Source organism: Misgurnus anguillicaudatus, chromosome 19, assembly GCF_027580225.2.
Source record: "Misgurnus anguillicaudatus chromosome 19, ASM2758022v2, whole genome shotgun sequence".
NCBI classification, from domain to species: domain Eukaryota; kingdom Metazoa; phylum Chordata; class Actinopteri; order Cypriniformes; family Cobitidae; genus Misgurnus; species Misgurnus anguillicaudatus.
The window spans coordinates 39,104,267-39,124,791 of NC_073355.2; the positions used below are offsets into that span (position 1 = coordinate 39,104,267).

The 20,525-nt window shown below is 38.5% G+C and overlaps 2 protein-coding genes across 2 annotated transcripts in view; both read left to right on the forward strand.

Moving 5' to 3' along the window:
* Positions 1 to 1,166: 1,166 nt before the first annotated feature.
* LOC141350841 (Fc receptor-like protein 5) lies at positions 1,167 to 4,960 on the forward strand. Its single transcript, XM_073856672.1, has 8 exons — positions 1,167 to 1,326; positions 1,681 to 1,953; positions 2,109 to 2,387; positions 2,471 to 2,608; positions 3,502 to 3,669; positions 3,783 to 4,064; positions 4,397 to 4,651; positions 4,731 to 4,960. The coding sequence occupies exons 1-8, from the start codon at positions 1,167 to 1,169 to the stop codon at positions 4,949 to 4,951; spliced, it is 1,776 nt and encodes a 591-aa protein (XP_073712773.1). The 3' UTR covers positions 4,952 to 4,960.
* A 6,457-nt stretch (positions 4,961 to 11,417) lies between these two features.
* LOC141350842 (obscurin-like) overlaps positions 11,418 to 20,525 on the forward strand; it is a gene marked incomplete at its 3' end in the record, with an annotated part of 41,884 nt that continues 32,776 nt past the window's right edge. The window contains exons 1-5 of the mRNA XM_073856673.1: positions 11,418 to 11,728; positions 13,080 to 13,230; positions 18,499 to 18,556; positions 18,641 to 18,919; positions 19,076 to 19,366. Coding sequence (XP_073712774.1) covers positions 11,418 to 11,728; positions 13,080 to 13,230; positions 18,499 to 18,556; positions 18,641 to 18,919; positions 19,076 to 19,366 — 1,090 coding nt within the window. The remainder of the gene's footprint in view (positions 11,729 to 13,079; positions 13,231 to 18,498; positions 18,557 to 18,640; positions 18,920 to 19,075; positions 19,367 to 20,525) is intronic.

A 20,525-nucleotide genomic window follows, 5' to 3' on the forward strand; every position in this document is an offset into this window, starting at 1 on the left:
TTACCAAGCCTGTAAATATCCCTGAATGGTACCAAGAATTTTATGAAGTGTTTAGCAAAACCAAAGCCACCAAACTACCTCCTCAACGTTCATGGGATTGTGCCATAGACTTACTTCCTAAACTTGACATGCCTCCTAAATGCAAAGTTGATCCTTTGTCTCAAGCAGAAACCCAGGCTATGGAGGACTACATTACAGAAACCACGAATAATGAGTTCATTCGCCCCTCCACCTCTCCTGCTGCAGCTGGATTCTTCTTTGTAGAGAAGAAAGATGGAGGTCTACGCCCATGTATTGATTATAGAGGGTTCAACAACATTACTGTTAAATTTCCTTATCCCCTTGTTCCAGCTGCTTTAGAACAGCTCAGAGAAGCCAAGATCTTAACCAAGCTGGACTTGAGAAGTGCATACAACCAACATTTCACAACACTAGGGGGCACTATGAATACTTGGTGATGCCGTATTGTCTATCTAACTCTCCGGCAGTATTCCAGTCTTTTATTAACGAAATCCTCAGAGATCTGCTTAATAAGTGTGTTGTTCCCTACATTGACGATATCTTGATTTATTCCGCCACTTTAGAAGAACATATTTCCCATGTCAAAGAAATGGTAAATGTTAAATGGACTGCATTTATATAGCGCTTTCATAGACCAATGGCCATCCAAAGCGCTTTACAATTTTGCCTCACATTCACCCATTCACTCACACATTCATACACCGACGGCAGTGTCAGCCATGCAAGGCGCCATCCAGCTCGTCGGGAGCAGCTGGGGTTAGGTGTCTTGCTCAAGGACACCTCGACACTTGGTCAGGTGGAGCCGGGGATTGAACCACCAACCTTTCGATTTGTAGACAACCTACATGAACCACTCAACCACTGCCGCCCCTGTCACGTCTACTGAAACACCAACTCTACGTCAAAGCTTAGAAGTGTGAGTTCCATGTGGAAAAAACTAACTTCCTGGGGTACAACATCAGTCATCAAGGGGTTGAAATGGATTCTTCTAAGATCAAAGCAATTACTGACTGGCCCAAACACACACCATTAAAGATCTCCATATTCCTGGGTTTCGCAAATTTCTACCGCCGCTTCATTAAGAATTACAGTATAATAGCTTCCCCACTTACATCACTGTTGATGGATAAACCCAAGAAACTACAATGGTCATCCAACGCTCAAGAAGCCTTTGCCAAGCTAAAGAACTGTTTCACCACGCACCTATCCTGAAACTTTCAGACCCTAGCAAACCTTTTATCATTGAAGCAGATGCTTCAGATACAGGCATCGGAGCTATCTTGTCCCAACTTCACGGTAATCCAGGTAAAGTTCACCCTTGTGCATTTTATTCATGTAAACTCACCACAGCACAGAGAAACTATGATGTGGGTAATAAGGAATTACTATCCATGAAGGCAGCGCTCGAAGAATAGAGACACAGGTTAGAGGGAGACAAATCGTAGCAGCATAGTTTGGTGTCTAAATGCGTAAGAGGAAAAACTATGTTTCAGTCGCATATCATCAGTTAATGGAAATGCCATAATTTCAATAGTTTTTGTCGACATTTCAAAAAATATTGCTAAAGTTTTGTGAAAATCTTTAATGGTAACGCAGCCTATGATGAGATCATAAGCTCTGAGACTCTTCAGGATTTGAATGTGTTTTATTCTCCTACAGGATCAAAACCAAAACCTGAACTCACATCAGATACTGAAGGATCTGTACTGACAGGTAACACAGTGACTCTGAAGTGTCACATTAATCATTGGTCTACTGGATGGAAGTTTTACTGGTACAAACGCACACAAAACACTGAGAAGACGACAACAGAAACAAACTCTTACACAATCCACAGAATTTCAAATGGAGGTCAGTACTGGTGTAGAGCTAGAAGAGGAAAACCAGACTATTACACAGACTACAGTGATGGACTGTGGATAAATGTTAAAGGTGAGAGACAACATGAAACATAAAAGTCTAACAGACTGCTTTTATTATACTTTATGTTTAATTTTACTACTGTGCAACTCAACAGCCTGAAATCATCATTCATCATAATATCATACTTTTTTTAAATATTGTGTAATACATCGGTGTTTGCACAGAGAGACCTAAACCTGTAGTGAGTGTTGATCCTGACACACAGCTGTTCAAAGGAGAAACTGTTACTCTGAGATGTGACATACAGGATACAGGAGACACTGAGTGGACATACAGCTGGACTGCAGTGAATACAAATAACAGAAATATAATCACACAATGCAACACACAAGAGTGTAAAATCAACAACATTCAAGACTATCAAGGTGGTAAATACACCTGTAGAGGAAAGATACGTGAACAAAACACTGAGATGAGTGATGCTGTTACACTGACTGTATCATGTGAGTTTATATGTTTGTTCATCATTATTAGTGTGAAGAGATGAAGTCTAACATGTTATTCATGAGAGATTGATCACTTTCAGATAAACCACAGACAGTTTTAAGTGTTTCTCCACAGCAGTGGTTGACTGAAGGAGATTCAGTGACTCTGATGTGCGAGGTAATAAGTTCATCTACAGACTGGACATTCAGTTGGTTCACTGTACAGAGTCTTTACTCAGGTAATATCTCATTCATCTCATCTACTAAAAGTTTTTGTTCAAAATAGTTTTAAAGGACAAGTTCGGTATTTTACATTTAAAGCCCTGTTTTCAGATTGTTTATGATGAAATAGAACGGTTTTGACAGAAATTTGGACATATGATGCTGGCCCGAGAATTTTCGGGTGTTTGTTGTATCACCCCCCTACCTCTACAATGGCTGCATAGGTGCACTGGAACAATCCTTCCTAAAATGCATTAAACTTTCGTTTACAAAGACGTGAAACTCGCCGAGTGATCAGGGGTGTTCACTGATATGCTCACACAAAAATCGCTGCAAAAGATGCTTTCCAACAGGTTTTATCAGTTTTTGTCCAACTCCATTGACTTGTATTAGATGTGCTGTGAAGTACGGTATTACTCCGCGCCGGGAACTTTGTTTGTATTCTTGCAATTGGTAAAGGTGGATTATCGCCATCATCTGGGATGGAGTGTCTGTTATTCAAGCTCTTAAAGGAAGAATGTGCGGGTGTGAGGCGTTTGGAAAAATAGGTCCACAAGCTTACAATGAATGGTAAAACATCTGTTGAAAGCATCTTTTGCAGCGATTTTTGTGTGAGCATATCAGTAAACACCCCTGACCACTCGGTGAGTTTCATGTCTTTGTAAACGAAAGTTTAATGCATTTTAGGAAGGATTGTTCCAGTGCACCTATGCAGCCATTGTAGATACACTGGGTGATACAACAAAAACTGAAATTTCTTAGTCCAGCATTATATGTCCAAATTTTAGTCAAAACGTTCTATTTCATCATAAACAATCTGAAAACAGGGCTTTAGGTGTAAAATACCGAACTTGTCCTTTAAGGGTCAAATATTTCATTTTAACATGTGTATCACATTTTGACTTTCCAGTGAATAAAGATGTTTATGAGCTGGTGTCAAACAGCAGTGGAGGATCTAAAGGCATCTACACAGTGAGTTCAGTGACTGTGAAGCACACAGGAGTTTATATGTGCAGAGCAGAGAGAGGAGATCCAGTCTATCACACAGACAGTAACAGAAAGCTACTGTGGATCACTGGTGAGTTCATCACACACAACTAAACAACAACAATCTCTTACACTCTATGTCTTATATCATTCATTTATTCATTTATTTCTTGTATAGATGCTTTTCTGTCATTTTCTTCTCAGGTGTTTCTCGTTCAGTCTCTCTGACCATCATACCTGACAGATCTCAACACTTCATATTTGAATCTCTCTTTCTGAGCTGTAAGGATCACAGTAACTCTACTGGATGGACAGTGAGAGGATACACAGAAGATAAACTAAACCCTTGTTCATCATCAGACTGGAGATCTACAGGAACAACATCTACATGTACAATCAGATCTCTCATCACATCTGATACTGGAGTGTACTGGTGTCAGTCTGAATCTGGAGAGAAACTTCATCCTGTTAATATATCAGTACACTGTGAGTTTACAAATCATTATTTATTCATTTTAGAGGCAGAAAATCTTTACCATCAGTGCAATGAACCGATGAAGCAGTTTTTATTATTTTTATTTCATTTATAATTAGTATTTATCAGTGGATATTAAATAAATATTAATATAGATTTTCTTGCTGGTTGTTGTGGTCTCTATCATATTCTAGTTCTTATATAATGGTTAAAGATGCTCTTTCATTTTAAGTCTTTGGCATTCTACTTTTTTTACCATCTGCCAGATATACAGTAACAAGCCGATAATCAATCTGATATATTTTTATGATTTGTAATCATCAGTCATTATTCTGTTGTGTAGATGTTGGTGTGATTCTGGACAGTCCTGTTCATCCTGTGACTGAAGGAGATCCTCTGACTCTACACTGTTTATATCGATATAAAAAGCCCTCTAATCTGAGGGCTGAATTTTATAAAGATGGATTAGTGGTGCAGAGTCAGACTACAGGAGACATGATGATCATTCCTACAGTCTCAAAGTCACATGAGGGTTTCTACTACTGTAAATACCCAGAGAGAGGAGAGTCTCCAAAGAGCTGGATCTCAGTCAGAGATGGTCTCTCTCCTCTATAAGCACTGTTGAAATGTTTTTGCATATGCAGTAATTATATAAGAATGTATCTCTGCTTTCCCAGCCGCAGCATCTTCAACTCTTGGTCTTATTAATGGTCTGGGTCTTGGACTGAGCATCATGTTTTTGATCTTTTTCTTGGTCCTGCTGTGGTGGTACAACAACAACAAAAACTCTCAGTCTGCCTCAGCTGTCAGTCAACAGCAGAACATCAATCAGACATCAGATCAGAAACAGACTGAGGATGTTTACAGTCCATTGCCGACTGGTCAGTCAGTACATTAATTTATTATGATCAATGCCAGAAATCTGCTTTTTTAAGAGCTGATGCAGTGACATCCCAACATACAGTCTTTTGAATTGTAGTTCTAAACGTAGGTTTTAGAGGAGCCTAAACATTCAGTACATGTCATGCAGTAGTGATGTCAGGGGCAGTGTACACAACTTTTTATGCAGTCCGGATGTTTCTTTTACTCGACAATGGCATGTTTGGGTTAGGAAAAAGCAAATGGGTTTGACAATAACGGCATCAGGTGCATCTGTTATTTCAATCTAGGGATGTGTGATCGACCAAAACAACAATGGCGGCTTACAGGACTGTGCTGCCCTAGACTCCGCATTTAATTAACCCCTTTTCCACCAAAGCTACAAATACCAGAGATTTTCAATTGTTGTGAAACTTACCTCATTGTCAATGTAATCAAACTGCTTGTTTTCTCCTTATCGATTGTTTATTCACAGCTCCGCAGAAGAATGCGCTCTTGCGTCGTTCCTCTGTCAAGGTAACATCGCACTTCATTTGCTATACCCTGCATACTTGATAGGACGGTCTCTGCGGATGGGCGAGAAAACTCGCGCTTTGCTCCACACAGCAAGCCTCCGCTGTCAACAAACGGAAGGCATTCATAGTCGACGTGCTCGCTGTTGCACTATTCTTTGACCCGACAGGGGGCGATTCGAGCAAGTGCAATCCATTGTAACTTCAAAGCTTGATCTATAAATATGTTGTCATGGTGACAAACTTTATAGACTTTTCGAACTAAAGAAGACTTGTCTGGAGTAACTCAGGCTACCTCATACCAATGCTGCAGGACTTCATCCTTAAATGTCTGTTTCTGCTAGAATTTTTTCAGGAATAAAATTTTTATCGTAATGGTCACGATCACTGTTTCCCCCTTCCCTAAAACTGTGGTTCGAACACCCACACATACAGAGAGCATATCGTTAGAGTTATTCATGCTAGCTTGAATGAATTGCCGTAAGTAACGTTTATGCATACCGATTTTTGCTTTCTAATGATGGAGTGAATAGAGAGCTGTCCAGCCTCACAGAAGATATACTAGCCATTATATGGTGATTCCCAAACTCCACCGCATCCAGGTGATGCACAACTTTCAATTTTGATAATTATATTTTACTTAATCCATTAGCAATATTGTCATTACTTCATGAATGAAAATGAGTGTAACAACCATCATACAAGTAGTTCATCATCAAACAAGCTTAAATGAATTTAAAATCACCCAGGGTGCAAATGTTTTAAGCAATTAATTATAACGAACAGTGCTATTGATGTACCAACACTTTCCGTATGCCACAACCAACGTCTTGAAATTTGTAAGAGTTAATAAAGAAAACTTCTATTTTAAGATGTATGAAGGGTGAGAGTTAGCTTTTCCGCTGTCATCGACAGGCTCGGTATTAATTTATAAACTTCTGACTCTGTACTTGGACTTTCTTCTGACAATTTTACCACAAACATTATATGTGAGAACCGATCACACAACAAAGATTACAAACAGTAAAAGAAAGAGACACCGTCATTGCGCTGGCAAACCAGGACACAGTCAATCAATAATGGCTGATCTGCACCTTTTGTGTACGTATGTGCGTCTTCGCGTACCTGTTGATATACATTCGGCAAAATGTGATTTGCTCTTGCAATTGTAATAATCTTGATGCTTTGTTATATTGTTTATTCGCAATTCTGCAGAAAGTGTCAATTACACAATAATTTTATACACAGAATCAGTGGTCAGCAGCGCACTGCAAACAGTATGTGTGAAAGCACAACGGGTGCTTGATGGATCCGACCACAAACGCACTGCATACAGAGTGTGTGTGAAACAGGCGTTCGGCTGCTTTTTACATCAAAGGCCAACAGGCTATGCCATTTGGGGAGCGGCCGCTCACTGATTCCTATCTATTTTTGAAAATCCTGGACATGTTTGGACCTGCAGAACGGGTTGAGCATTTTTATATACTGTGTTGAGCAGAGAGGCTGCTCAGTTTGACCAGCGGGTAGCGGCTGCACATCAGGCCGCCAGATGATGTAGCTAATATTATGTTATTTTTGATTATTTACAATATGTCTGCAAGATGGTAATTTAGAATTTATAAAAAGTGCTCTTTTCTTTACGCTCGCATATAATGAATTAGTGACCATCATTCCTGTAGAAGCCCCAGGCCATACACTTTCCGTCTACTTCCACAGAAGTCATAAGCTGAAATTTTGCACCACATTATTTGGTACAACTTTGCTCACAGCCTGAGCAGTGATTTCATCGCTCCCGCAAGAGCCCTTGGCCACTCCCACAGGAGCCCTTGGCCGCACGAAATTTCGCCCTGCATTATTTACACAACTTTGCTCATTGCCATAGCAGTGATTTCCTCAGGCTCGCACAAACGCATTAGTGAATCACCTTAGCTCCCGCAGAAGCCCCAGGCCACTCGCTTTCCGTTAACTTCCGCAGAAGTTATAAGCTAAAATTTCACGCCGCATTATTCGGTACAACTTTGCCCAGTGCCTCAGCAGTGATTTCATCATGCTTGCATTAACGCATTAGTTGAATCACCATCGCTCCCACAGAAGCGATTTCCGTTAACTTCCGCAGAAGTCATAAGCCGAAATTTTCGCACTGCATTATTTGGTCCAACTTTGCTCACTGCCTCAGCAGTGACTTCATCACGCTTGTACTATCGCATTAATGAATCACCATCGCTCCCGCAGGAGCCCCAGGCTGCGCACTTTCCGTTTACTTCCACAGAAGTCTTAAGCCTAAATTTTTCACAGGATTTTTTGGTACAACTTGCTCACTGCCTCAGCAGTGACTTCATCACACTTGCACTAACACATTAGTGAATCACCATCGCTCCCGCAGGAGCCCCAGGCCACGCGTTTTCCATTAACTTCCGCAGAAGTCATAAGCTGTAATATAGAGGGGGGTAGAGAGGATTTTAATACTTATCTTATAAGTCTTACTTACTTGCAGGCACTTGCTGTCCCTCAAACATTCGCAGCTCGAGCCCCGGCCTCAGGTTCGCCCTCTCTGAAGGTTTAGAGCTCAGCTGCATAGCTCCCTTCGAGGACAGGAAGCCAAATTTGTTTACCATTAATCATTAAGATCTGAACGCGCAACTATTGAGACTTTATTCATTACAAGACATGCTCATCTTTATGATTGTTATTAACATTAACATTTTTCCTGTGTTTTTGAAGCTATGTTTGTGTTTACAGTGCGCAATATAACATGCGTTCATGTTTAGTGTGTAAAAGAACCCAGTATTTTTCACACAATTTACTTATTGCTGTTTTCACTGTCCAAAAATAGGATGATATCTTACTTGTTTTAAGAAGTCCCTCCTTACGTATCAAGTTCTGATTGTTTAGCTTGTTTAGTGTGTTGTGATTGTACAGCAGCTTAGCTTAGCTTAGCCTGAGCCGTTTGATCTTAGTAGAAGGCTGTAGTCCAAACTGACCGTTGGCTGTAGGCTTTAAAAAGCGAGTTCTGTTAAAGTAAATGTATTGCTTGGCATTGAACTTTTATCTTTATTGTTTTGCAGGCATTATTTATACTCTAACAACAACATTAGCCTACACACTATCTAAAGTTTGAAAAATGGGATCACAAAAAATGTGACCTTTAAGGGTTCAAATCATTTTCCTTTACAAGGTCTCAGGCTGAGAGTAGAAAACTCTTAATCATTTCTTTATTCTTTATTATAGACAGTGTAAGTGAATCAGCTGATCACACCTATCTTAATATTAAACTGAAATCTCAGAAAGAAATGAAGAAAAAGAAGAAAGACAAGAAAGGTAAAACAAAAATATTTCTATGAAGGCTTCACAAGACATAAAGCTTTGACAAATGGTCTTTTAAACTTTATTCATTACAAGAGATGCTCATCTTTATTCTATTACAACAGATGATAAAGACACAAGTGCAGGTAATGTATTGATATCATTTAATGTTGTTTATCTCATGACAATAAAACAATTTTAAGGTTAAACTTTTCCTTTAGCAGTACCTCATGCCGGCCACAGTGATGTCATGTATTCACAGATCAACTTCAAGAAAAATAAACTTAAGAGCAAATGTAGAAACTACCAGAGGAGTAAAACTAAAGACTGAGAGGAGAAAACTCTTAATCGTTTCTTTATTCTTCATTGTAGACAATGAAAGTGAAGCAGCTGATCACATCTATGCTAATATTGAACTGATATCTAAGAAAGAAATGAAGAAAAAGAAGAAATACAAGAAAGGTAAAACAAAACAATATTTCTATGAAGGCTTCACAAGACATAAAGCTTTAACAAATGGTCTTTTAAACTTTATTCATTACAAGAGATGCTCATCTTTATAGACAATGTAAGTGAAGCAGCTGACCACATCTATGCTAATATTGAACTGATATCTAAGAAAGAAATGAAGAAAAAGAAGAAAGACAAGAAAGGTAAAATAAAACCTCATGGTCAACAGAGATATCTGAACATTTAAATAAAATAACTTATAGTAGTGTCATGCTTCGATAACATGCTGAAGCACAGATGTGGCTTTCTGTTGCTTTTATTGAACAGATCTATAAACAGAAAGTTAAAGGGTTAGTTCATCCGAAAATGAAAATTATGTCATTAATGACTCACCCTTAAGACCTTCGTTCATCTTCAGAACACAGTTTAAGATGTTTTAGATTTAGTTCCGAGAGCTTTTTGACCCTCCATTGAAAATGTATGTACGGTATACTGTACATGTCCAGAAAGGTAATAAAAACATCATCAAAGTAGTCCATGTGACATCAGTGGGTCAGTTAGAATTTGTTGAAGCATCAAAAACAAATAACAAAATATGGAACGGGTTTGGAACAATATGAGGGTGATTCATGATTAATGAAATCATTTTTATTTTTGGAAGAACTAACCCTTTAACGTGTAATCTGTTCAATTTCTATTTAATCTGTATTATTTATATTTAATATTCTTGTTTAATATCTATAAACTGTCATCTTTTCTCAAAAGTTAACTGTGAATGTTGGGTTGTTTATAATAAAGTTTCTTAATTCTTGGCATTTTTAGGAAATACCAGAGAAGGTGGGATTGTGTACTCCAATCTTAAGAAAAGAGAAGGTCAAGGTGAGATAAACCAAATATTAAACAAATATGAAAACAGCACCTATAAGCATCACTTAGTTTCTGTATTCATCCATTTTAGTCTTTTGCATTATTATTTTTTTCAGGTGTTGCTTTTGGATCTGTTGATGCGCCCTACTCTTAGATTAAATAAAAGACCAGAGGAGGAAAAGATGGCAATACAGTAACTAATGGTTACTATTATAAAATTATATAAATATAAATGATCATGCGCATCAGTGTAAATGCTTCATAAACTTTGATTTTCTAAAGGCATGAAAGAGTTTACTTATCAGGATAAAAGGAGTTCAGATGCTCCTTCAAAAATGAGACAATGATATTAACCGAATGCTCTCGGCATGTATTCATTCATTAAAACTGTAAGAAACTATAGTAAGAAACTTTTTATGAAACTATAGTTTCTGTTTTGTTTACAGGACTCGGGATTTTACAACTATTTCGTGTTTATTCTTCAGTTTTTTTTACTTTATTTTTTGTTTGTTACAGTTTTTAAGAATATTCTCACCATACTCATTTGCCTATTAATTCTCACCTTCTGTAAATAAATATAAAACTTAACACCAGTTGTAGTCGTAGTTTCTTATCAGCTTGCATATCTTGTTATGTCACTGTTTGCTCCCATGCACATTGCACACTTTCCTATACTTTTACAAGTTATTCACATTTTATCTAAAGACTGTTCTGATAAATGTATATTTAATACACATGAATTTGCAACTATGCCCAATTCAACATTTAGCGTACAAAACATTATCACCTTTTTGATTTGCACTGTTGCATACTCAATGCCATTTCTGATATCTGAGTTAATACAGTATTGTATTGTCGAATTTTTTTTTTGGAGAATTTAATAATGTATCTACATAGTGGGTTTCTGTCCAAAGGTGGTAACAAAAATGACCACTGAGTGAACTAAAAAAAACTTAAAGGGAGTTTTAGTAATGTATGTGTTCAAAAACCACACCCCCTCCTCACCCTCATTCCTCATTCAAGTTAAATCCCCCGTTTATGGACAGCTGTCTATATAAGTTGTAAGATTGAAAATGTAGGAATTTATTACTCTGTCACAACTCCCATTTCCTCTGTACCATCAAAGACACCGGCCGGACAGAGTTGCTTCAGTATACCCCTACGCAGCCCCACCATCGAGAGAGGTGAAGGCTGATACGTCCGGTTCCGGGAGGAAAACGGGGTTTTCCACAACAGCGTCAGTTCTTCATGTACCTCGGGGAAGAAGGGCACAGGGGGTAAGGACTGAGAAGCCTGAGCACCCCCAAAGTACCAATAATTGAGGCGGGATGGTTCGCCGCGGGCAGAGCGAGCATGGCTGCCATCTCAGTGTCAAACGCTGGCTCCGCAACCCTACCCGAAGGAGGGAGCGGGTCCGGATCGGCGTCTGAGGTTGACAGCCCCCCTCTGATGTTACGGTTGACATTGTCTTCGGTGGAGGCCCGCAGAGGGCGAGGACACATTAGAACACAGGCTGCTCGTCTCCATGGAAATCTCCGCTGGCAATGGACCAGGGTGCTGAGGGTCGCTGGACAAAACAGCGGACCGGTTCAGTCCGTTATACGGAGATCATCCTTGGCAAGCTTCGCCACTGTGCCCTTGGCAGGGCTTGGCTTGGAAGGAGGGTGATGTTCCCTGATAAACGCCACCCATCTCCCCAAATCCACCATAGTCATGTCCTCGCAGATGGGGCACGAGCTATCACGGAACGCCGCCTCTGTGTGCTGGAACCCCGGACACGAAAGACAGCAATCGTGGCCATCCCGGGATAGCAATGAAAACACCGCATTCAGAAACGCAGCACGCACGGAATACCATCTTTAAAAAGACGCACCTGACCATGACACAAGTGAATGGATGTCTTTAAAAAGACACAAAGCTCAAATGTGCTCCTCTTCCTCTTTTAGGGAAATCACTCTTTGTGCAGTTGATGAAGCAAAGCACACAAAGAGAGGCAGAACACACTTACTCAAACTCAAGTCCTAAACTGAGAGAGAGAGAGAGAGAGAGAGAGAGAGAGAGAGAGAGAGAGAGAGAGAGAGAGAAATGGGATGGAAAAAAGCTGCGAGCCTCCGCTGTGATGCCGTGAGTCCAACCAACTTTATCAAGCAGTGTTGATTTTCCCAGGTAGAACAGGATCTTTGCAGATCAGATACACTTCTCGAGAGCAGAATATTCCCGGCTTTCGAAGCAATAAAGCTGATTTGGTATTATGCACCTGCTGCTTATATACGCACCTGGTGGGGCGGCGCTGGCATTATGCAAATACCTGCATGCCAAGTTCATTGGCGTTTTGTTAGTTTCTCAAAGTAGATAGGTCGCTGCGGAGCGGTTCCCATTCCGTCTGTCACGACGTGACGTCGTAGTGAACGACTGAAAGGGAACTGTGTTCACAGGTAAATATATCTGCAGACATCAGTGTTAGTTGTCTAATGGAGATGAGCTCATTGTGGTTTTGGTTTCTGCTCTTTGGTGTGAGAGACAACACTTGTTTATTAGCTTCTAATAGATTCAGGTTCAGGTCACTATAGCCATTAACCGGAAATTTTTGCACAACTACACATACGTTTTTGTGATGCCCCCTTTGTAGATTTAATCTAGAACATTAATGTAGTACATGATCCGTGGATTTTAACCTTATTGACTTCAAGGCCCAAGTGAAGATGACAGTAACAAACTGAAACCCTCTTCATCATCAGGTGGTCATGAGGGTGTGCTAGATGCAAGGTCTCGCTTTCCAGCTCAGTGATTGTTTCTCTCGGCATCTACTCCGTGTAGTGAGCGGCAGTGAGAAGCAGCGCATTCCATTCACCCGTACAATTGCAATATACTTTTTTTTTTAAGGTAGCACAGCCACAATTTCAGGTGCAAATGTGATTTAAATGGCTTATGTGGTTTCTATGTTGTTCTGGATGTTTGCTGAATGGCTCTGTCAAAACATCACAACATAAGTCTCTGTGTTATTCTGGTCTCCAGATACACAGTAGCTCAGGTTCCTTCCTTCAAAGATAACATCACTTCTCTACAAGTACGATCATTTCTATCTATATTACAAATGATGCAAGATGAGTTCTGCTCTAAAGCTCAATACTGTGATGGATCTGCCCTGGAACCTACTCCTGTCAGGGTAAGATATTGAAGCATCTTTAGCAAACATTCCTTATAAAAAGACATTACTGGTGCGTATATTGAGACACATCAATAGTACACATTTTAAGATGTTACTGCAAGTTATTTTCAGCAGAGAAGCTCAAACAGGTGTTAAGCCTTGTCTGTGAAACTGTGATAGTTGTTTTTCTCATTGATGTCATTCAGAAGTATATAGCAGCAGCACACATCAGTTTAAGAGATCTGATGGAGATAAAGTTTAGTGTGGTTTTAGTTTCAGTTGTTGACCAATGTGTAAAAACAGCATTTGTTCATCAGCTAGTTTTTTCCATTACAAACACATGTCTACCATTACTAAGTGCAGTTGATAAATGTTATTTTGCTCCATTTAATACTGTATGAAAAAGTTAAACAACAAAATATTTCTGTAGAAATGCAAGTCTGTGTGATGCTTCATTTGTAGGTTATATCTAAAACATTATGTAGTAAATGTTGTGGTAGAGCCGTAGATCTCAGTTTTTCTCAAGCCCCTCCTCTGTTCACAACAATTTGTAGGCCCTCCCCACAACCCAGTAAAGAACTCCATAACTTGAGATAACTAAAAATCTAAATGTTTGTTAAAAAAGAACCAATCAGTGCTAAATATATTGATAAAAAATAAATAAAATAATATTTTTATTTCAATGCGTGTACAGTAGATCTTTGATAAATCATTTTAAACCATTGTGAGGCCCCCTAGTGGACCCCGACCCCCAGTTAAAAAACTGTTACAGTTTTTACAGACGCTAGGACACATTTCTAAATAGTTAGGTCACTTTTGCAAAACTCTTCACACAGTTCTCCTAACAAACTTTCAGCTTGACAAAGCAGTTCATTTCACATTCAAAATGCACTACAACTACCAAAACACTTTATTCAGGTCTCAAATCAACTCATTCTTCCAATAGTATACAATAATAATGGTAATCTACTCTGTCTTCTCCATTTGGTCAATTGTTTTATAACATTTATTTTTAAGATTTAAAATATATTTCATTAAAATATTACTGTAGAAATGTAGCAAATCGCTGTCTTATTCAGTTGTGTATTATGTTATTGTTTTGAACATAAGTTTAACAGTTTTGAAAACAGTATGTAAGCATGTGCAAATTGGCTTGTATGTACAAAGAGTTTTGGCAGTTGTTGTGTCTGAGTGAGAAAAGAATTCATGAAATCTGAGAGATGTAGTTATTGAATGCATTGTGTGCCAAAGCAATGATAATTGATCCTCAGTTTAGCCCACATAGACTTCTGTTGTGCTCACTGTGTGAAGAATTTTGCAAAAGTGACCTAAGTATTGAGAAATATGTCCTAGCGTCTGTAAAAAACTGTAATGAGGAAGTCTTGAGGTTAATCACAGAGTGTCTGATGTTTAAGTGTCAGTCATCAGTCGATCAGTATGGAGTTGATTTCTCTTCCTCTAGTTCTCTGTGAGTATTATCTTCTCTCTATGGATTTGACTACACATCAATTACTGTCACATTGTCTACAGGATCAAGAGATTTTCTGCTCCTGAATTTTTACTAAATCTTTACTAAATCATGTTGCTCTCAGAGTTGAAATCTTTGTGTGTGTGTGTGTGTGTGTGTGTGTGTGTGTGTGTGTGTGTGTGTGTGTGTGTGTAGAGTCTGTATCTAAGATGAAGCTTATTTTACCGTAGTAAAGAGGTTTGGGAAAATATAGACATGCGAACTTGCTGATAAAGTCTTTATAGAAAGTATCTTAGGAAAATATACCATGGTTTTATTGTGGTACACTTGTAGTAAAATTAATTACCATTTATATGACTATATATAGTTTCACTAGTTATTGTGATCTGTATAAGCGATATGTCTAGCAAAGGTGAAGGTCTCTTTTATCATAAACTCTTACGAAGCATCTGTACAGTAGCAGGCTCGTATTGTGACATGACGCGCAATGCACATAGATTCACATGACGCACCGAACACCTATTTAGACATGACAATGTTTTGAGGAGTTGCGCATTCATGCCTCCTCGGAAAAGAAGTCACGAGCCACCACTCGTTGTAGTGGATTATTTCTCACAACATTAGATTCAGGGGATGTTATTAGAAAACGGGTCAGGCTAGAACAGGATATTGGATAAAGTTAGCAAGCTTAGTTATTGTAAATTTCATTCTCTCAATGCATTCATTATTGTATGATAAAGATAAAGGCTATTAAATTATATGGGGGTGAATAGTGTGTATATTAATGCAAAAACATATAATAGTATTTATTATTACGTTTTTTAGATGTAATTATAATTAATTAATAATTCGTTACATTTATATAGCGCTTTTCTGCAGCCCTCAAAGCGCTTTACATATGAAAGGGGATTTTCCTCAACCACCACCAATGTGCAGCATCCACCTGGATGATGCGACGGCAGCCATATTGCGCCAGAACGCCCACCACACACCAGCATATTAGTGGAGAGTAGACAGAGTAATGGCACTTTTCCATTGCATAGTACCCCACAGTTTAGCTTAGTTTGGGTCGGGTCAGCTCACCTCACTTTGGCATGGTTAGCTTTTCCATCGAGTTTGGTATCACTTCACAGTGGGAGGGATTAAAGGCGTGTCGTTATATTTGCGCTGCCTACTGCTGTGACATCATACAAGTGAGAGCGTCATTATACATTCCCATACATTTATTAATTTTTCAGTCCGCCTGAAAAAAACATGTCATTTTTATACCACATTAATCTCTTTAATATATTGATACTTTTAGAAAAACTGACAAAATTATAAATATTATGAACAAACAATGAAACGGTCTCAAAATTCGACAACACAAATAATTAAGATATTCATTGTAAATAGAGTTACGTGTATTAGGCTCACACTAATTTCTCTGTTGTATAAATGCGCATTGCACTTATCGTCACTGTCCGATGAAACTCACGTATGTTCATTTTGCCGATTTTTAGATTTTTCGACAGATTGAATGTCCAGGTTCATTTCCGTATACAATATGCGTCACATACCTAAATGGCCGATGAAAAGTTGTGAAATCATGTCATCTGTTTTTCACGTATACCCATTTGGTGTCAAAGCTGTCAATCACGCCGCATATCTTCCGCCCGTGAAGCATCTCGCCGGTCTCGTAAAGTTTCATCGAAGCTCAGCACTGGATATAGCCGAATAAACATGACAATGACTTTCCTTCATCGAGGTAAACGTTTTCCCCGGACACCAGACGAACATCTAGGAGTGACTTAATTACGGTAGGACTGTGCAAACAAAGTATCTGTCTATAGCATTGGTGTTATTACGCTGGGGATGTCCCCACCACTTTTTGAAAGCATTTGGTTAAAATGTTCTGAAAAATCAAGCGATGCTTAAGACTGGTTTTGTGGTCTAGTGTCACATATGTTGCGTTGTATGCTGATGGTGTGTTTTCTTGTACATATGTAATGAAATTCATTGTAATCATTTATTAAACGCGCTGCTGTTTTCTACGGTGTGGTGCTTTGGCATTGTTCGGTTGAGCGGGTTTTGCAGGGACTTAGTTGAGGGTTTTATGCTGAGTATTTTCTTGTTGTTGACTGGCCTACGCTATGCCCATTTTTGATGCGCTGTTATTCAATATTTTTCCCGTCCTGCAATAATGTTTTTATCTGACCTTTTGTCCCCACCACTTTTCAACACAAACTGCTGTCTAGCATTACCATGTCAGTGTATTGATTCATTGTCCCTTCATAGTTTGCAAGAGACATTTAATACACTTATAATTAATATTAAATAAAGTAAGCGTATTTAACTAAGACGTAGGCTATTTAATGAACTGAGCGTATTCATCTGTCAATACGAAACACGACTTGGCCATTCTAATTAATGATCGGAAGAACGCGTATCGATCACAGTTACTGTACTGTAAAATATGCACGCATGTCCATTTAAACTCAATTTTGGTCAAATGTGGATTATATCATTACACTGGCAAGAATATGGTTACATGTAAATATGCCGTACCAAGTATGACAACGCTACATTCAACTGCTTTTGATATACAGTGTTTTTTTCACTTTCTGAAAAGTAACTGTTTTGGACATACGTGAGTTTCATCGGGCAGCGACATTATACAGTCATCTTAATAATTGTATGCGCTGTTATGCTGGCAAGAAGGGGTTGACGTCACTTTGCTGTTTTAATAGCAATGTTAAATATTCAGCAATGCCCTTAACCGCAATGACAAAGCATATAAAATAATTTTTATGCGCCACCTTGTGGATATTCTGTGAAGTGAAACACATTAAGGGAAAAGAGAAAGTAAGCCCCCCCCCCAAAAAGCACTTGCAGAATTCTGCGAGACTCCATGAGACGAATTGCAGAATGCCGCGGGAGAAAACGCGCGTTTTTAAAGGCCACATCTGTACCTCCCCTTCCCCTACATTTTGCACTAACCCTCGCTTTTGCGCGTGCACGTGTAGGGGTAGGGCAAATGTAGTCAGGACCGATGCAGGCTAAAACGAAGTGGGAGATGAAATTACCAAGGATACTTTGCGAGCCCAGCATTTTCTTGAATGAAAATAGTAGGAGGCTACTACCAGTAGGGGTCTTTACTGTCAAGGGAACTCAAAACCAAGTGGAAGTTTTAAGGGCGTATGAATGGGACAGGCCCTAAAACTAACATAAATTCATGATTTGTTAATGTATGATTGTGTAGGTAATGACTTTTCTTGGAGGGGTACACTGTTAAAAAGTTATCAATTACACATTCTATACATATTCAGCTCATCTAAATCCTATTTTTTGGTGGTTTAAAAGGAGAGAAGCAAATGTGAAAATTGGACAGACATTTGGAAAAGCTGTAGGCTGATTTAAATTTAGTAAGAATAGCGTCTGTCACTCTTAATGGCAGCAGTGGAATAAGTCAATAACTCATAAATGTTGCAAGATATCCAGTGCCATTCAATGATGTTTGTAGCTCAGCTGCAGGAGCAAATGTATAAGCAGTTTTGCATTACAAACCTAAACATTTTGCATAAATAAAAGTTATTTTTGTTCTTCTAGAGAGCATGTTTGATATGGGTTACCAAAAGTGTAAATGAATGCATTAACTAACAAACATGTATTAATGTGTAGTTAAGGTGGCTGTATTTCATGCATGAATTCATATGACTCACGACATAATTATGGTTAGTTATTGATTATAACATGGTTTAACTTATCATTAGTTCATATTAAAGTGATTATTAATTCATGTATTAGTACATGATTATTCATGTACTGTTTTTGTAAAGTGTTACCCTTTGTTCTTTACAGTGCAGATTTCAAACATCTATGCTGGACAAACTGAAGGTGACTGAATTTAATAGATTTGTGTCTTTCATATAAACAGATCTGTCATGAGATTTTTAAAACCTCATTTTCTTCTTTCTTCAGCTTTATCCAGAGCTACAGTGAGAGTAACACCAGACAGATCTGTGTTCACTGGAGAGACAGTCACTCTGAAGTGTGAGATAGAGGATCAGTACAGTAACTTTACATATCGGTGGTCTAACAGTCGTACTTCAGTGTTTAACTCCGAACATTACACTGTAAACAGAGACACTCTCACTATCAATAGAGTTACTGAATCTGATCAGGATGCGTACTGGTGTATAGTAAATAGAGATGGACAACCTTCATTATCAAGCTCATCTGTTAATCTTACTGTTAAGGGTGAGTTCAACTTCATTGTCTGTAAAATTATGAAATAAAGACAGAAACATCTCATATGTGTTATTGATCAGAAACATTATATCAATGGGTGTGTTGTGCCAATGTTTTAGAGATCTGTGATGAGATTGTTACAGCTTTATTTTTTTCTTTCCTCAGCTTTACCCAGAGCTACAGTGATAGTAACACCAGACAGATCTGTGTTCACTGGAGAGACAGTCACTCTGAAGTGTGAGATAGAGGATCAGTACAGATCATTAAACTGGAGATATCGGTGGTCTAACAGACATACTTCAGTGTTTAACTCTGAGCGTTACATTGTAAACAGAGACTCTCTCACTATCAATGGAGTTAATGAATCTGATCAGAATGAGTATTGGTGTATAGGAGAGATACACGGACGACCACAGACTTCACTATCAAGCTCTGCTATTAATCTCATTGTGAAGGGTGAGTTCTTAGTGTTACTGTAAAATATGTATAAATTATACATAAGGTCTTCTGATGTGTGTATTAACTATTGGGAACTTTATGTTAATGGTTGGTGTATTAATGTTTTATGAGGACCAGAATATCTTGGTTAATTTATTTGATCATTTAGGTTTGGGACTTCTTGTAAACAGACAGTAGCTGTGTGTCCATTACCCTTCAAATTGTGCAAATTGACATTGCGAATATGGCCAATGGAAACACGTCATTTTCGCAAAAACTCCAATATATCGCAAACGATTTTTTTCGCACATGAGGTGGTTTTTCAGGCAATTCAGAAGAGGTGTATTTCGCAAAACAACAATGGAAACATTTTATTCATATTTCCAGGTCACCTGATGTACAGAAGTCACATATTTTAAGATGAAGTTGTATGATTTAAAACTTCCCAGAAACACCTCAATATGTGTCGCTTCCAGGTATAACAGATGTTCATTGCCAATAATGTTTGGATAACACTCCTACATCTCTTCTGATTTCAAATAATGTAAAACAATTAGGTAAAAAATATTCATATTGCGGCAGGTGGATGTCATATTAGTAAACCTACCAACATCAGTCGACGTGATGTTTGGAATGACGTATCGCAAAAGTATCATTAGTTAATAGAAATGCCATCATTTCAATAGTTGTTTGTTGAAATCTAAAAAAAAAAAAATCTGTAAAGGTAATGTAGCCTGTGATTAGGTTAATAAGCTTATAAAGAAGAGATGAACTCTCAAGGTTGCGTCCGAAACTTCATACTGTACAGTAGGTACTGAATGAGATGAAGTACCTACTTACTTACAGTTAAACAGTAGGTACTGTATGGTATGAATCCTGGTAGTATGAATAAAATTTGGACGTACTACATCCGCCATGTTGCTACATCACGTGACATCCGTCGTCATCACGTCATGTCATTCCAGCGCAAAAACAGCCTACGCGTTGTCTTCTTCATTGGATAACTCCTCTTCAGGGGCATCATGGGATAGTGAAGTGTCCATCGCATTCACACTGCAAAATCTAACCGGAAGTAGTAGGTCATCCGGGCACTTTTCACATACTGTTTTTCGAATACTATGTATTCGAACATACTACTCGCCTTGCCTACTGCTTTTCGCCTACTATATAGTATAGA

Coding starts and splice junctions, on each gene's coding strand:
- LOC141350841 (XM_073856672.1), top strand. CDS start 1,167: ATGGTCATCCAACGCTCAAGAAGCCTTTGCCAAGCTAAAGAACTGTTT. Junction 1,954..2,108: donor ACTGTGGATAAATGTTAAAG/GTGAGAGACAAC, acceptor GTGTTTGCACAG/AGAGACCTAAACCTGTAGTG. Junction 2,609..3,501: donor TGTACAGAGTCTTTACTCAG/GTAATATCTCAT, acceptor TTGACTTTCCAG/TGAATAAAGATGTTTATGAG.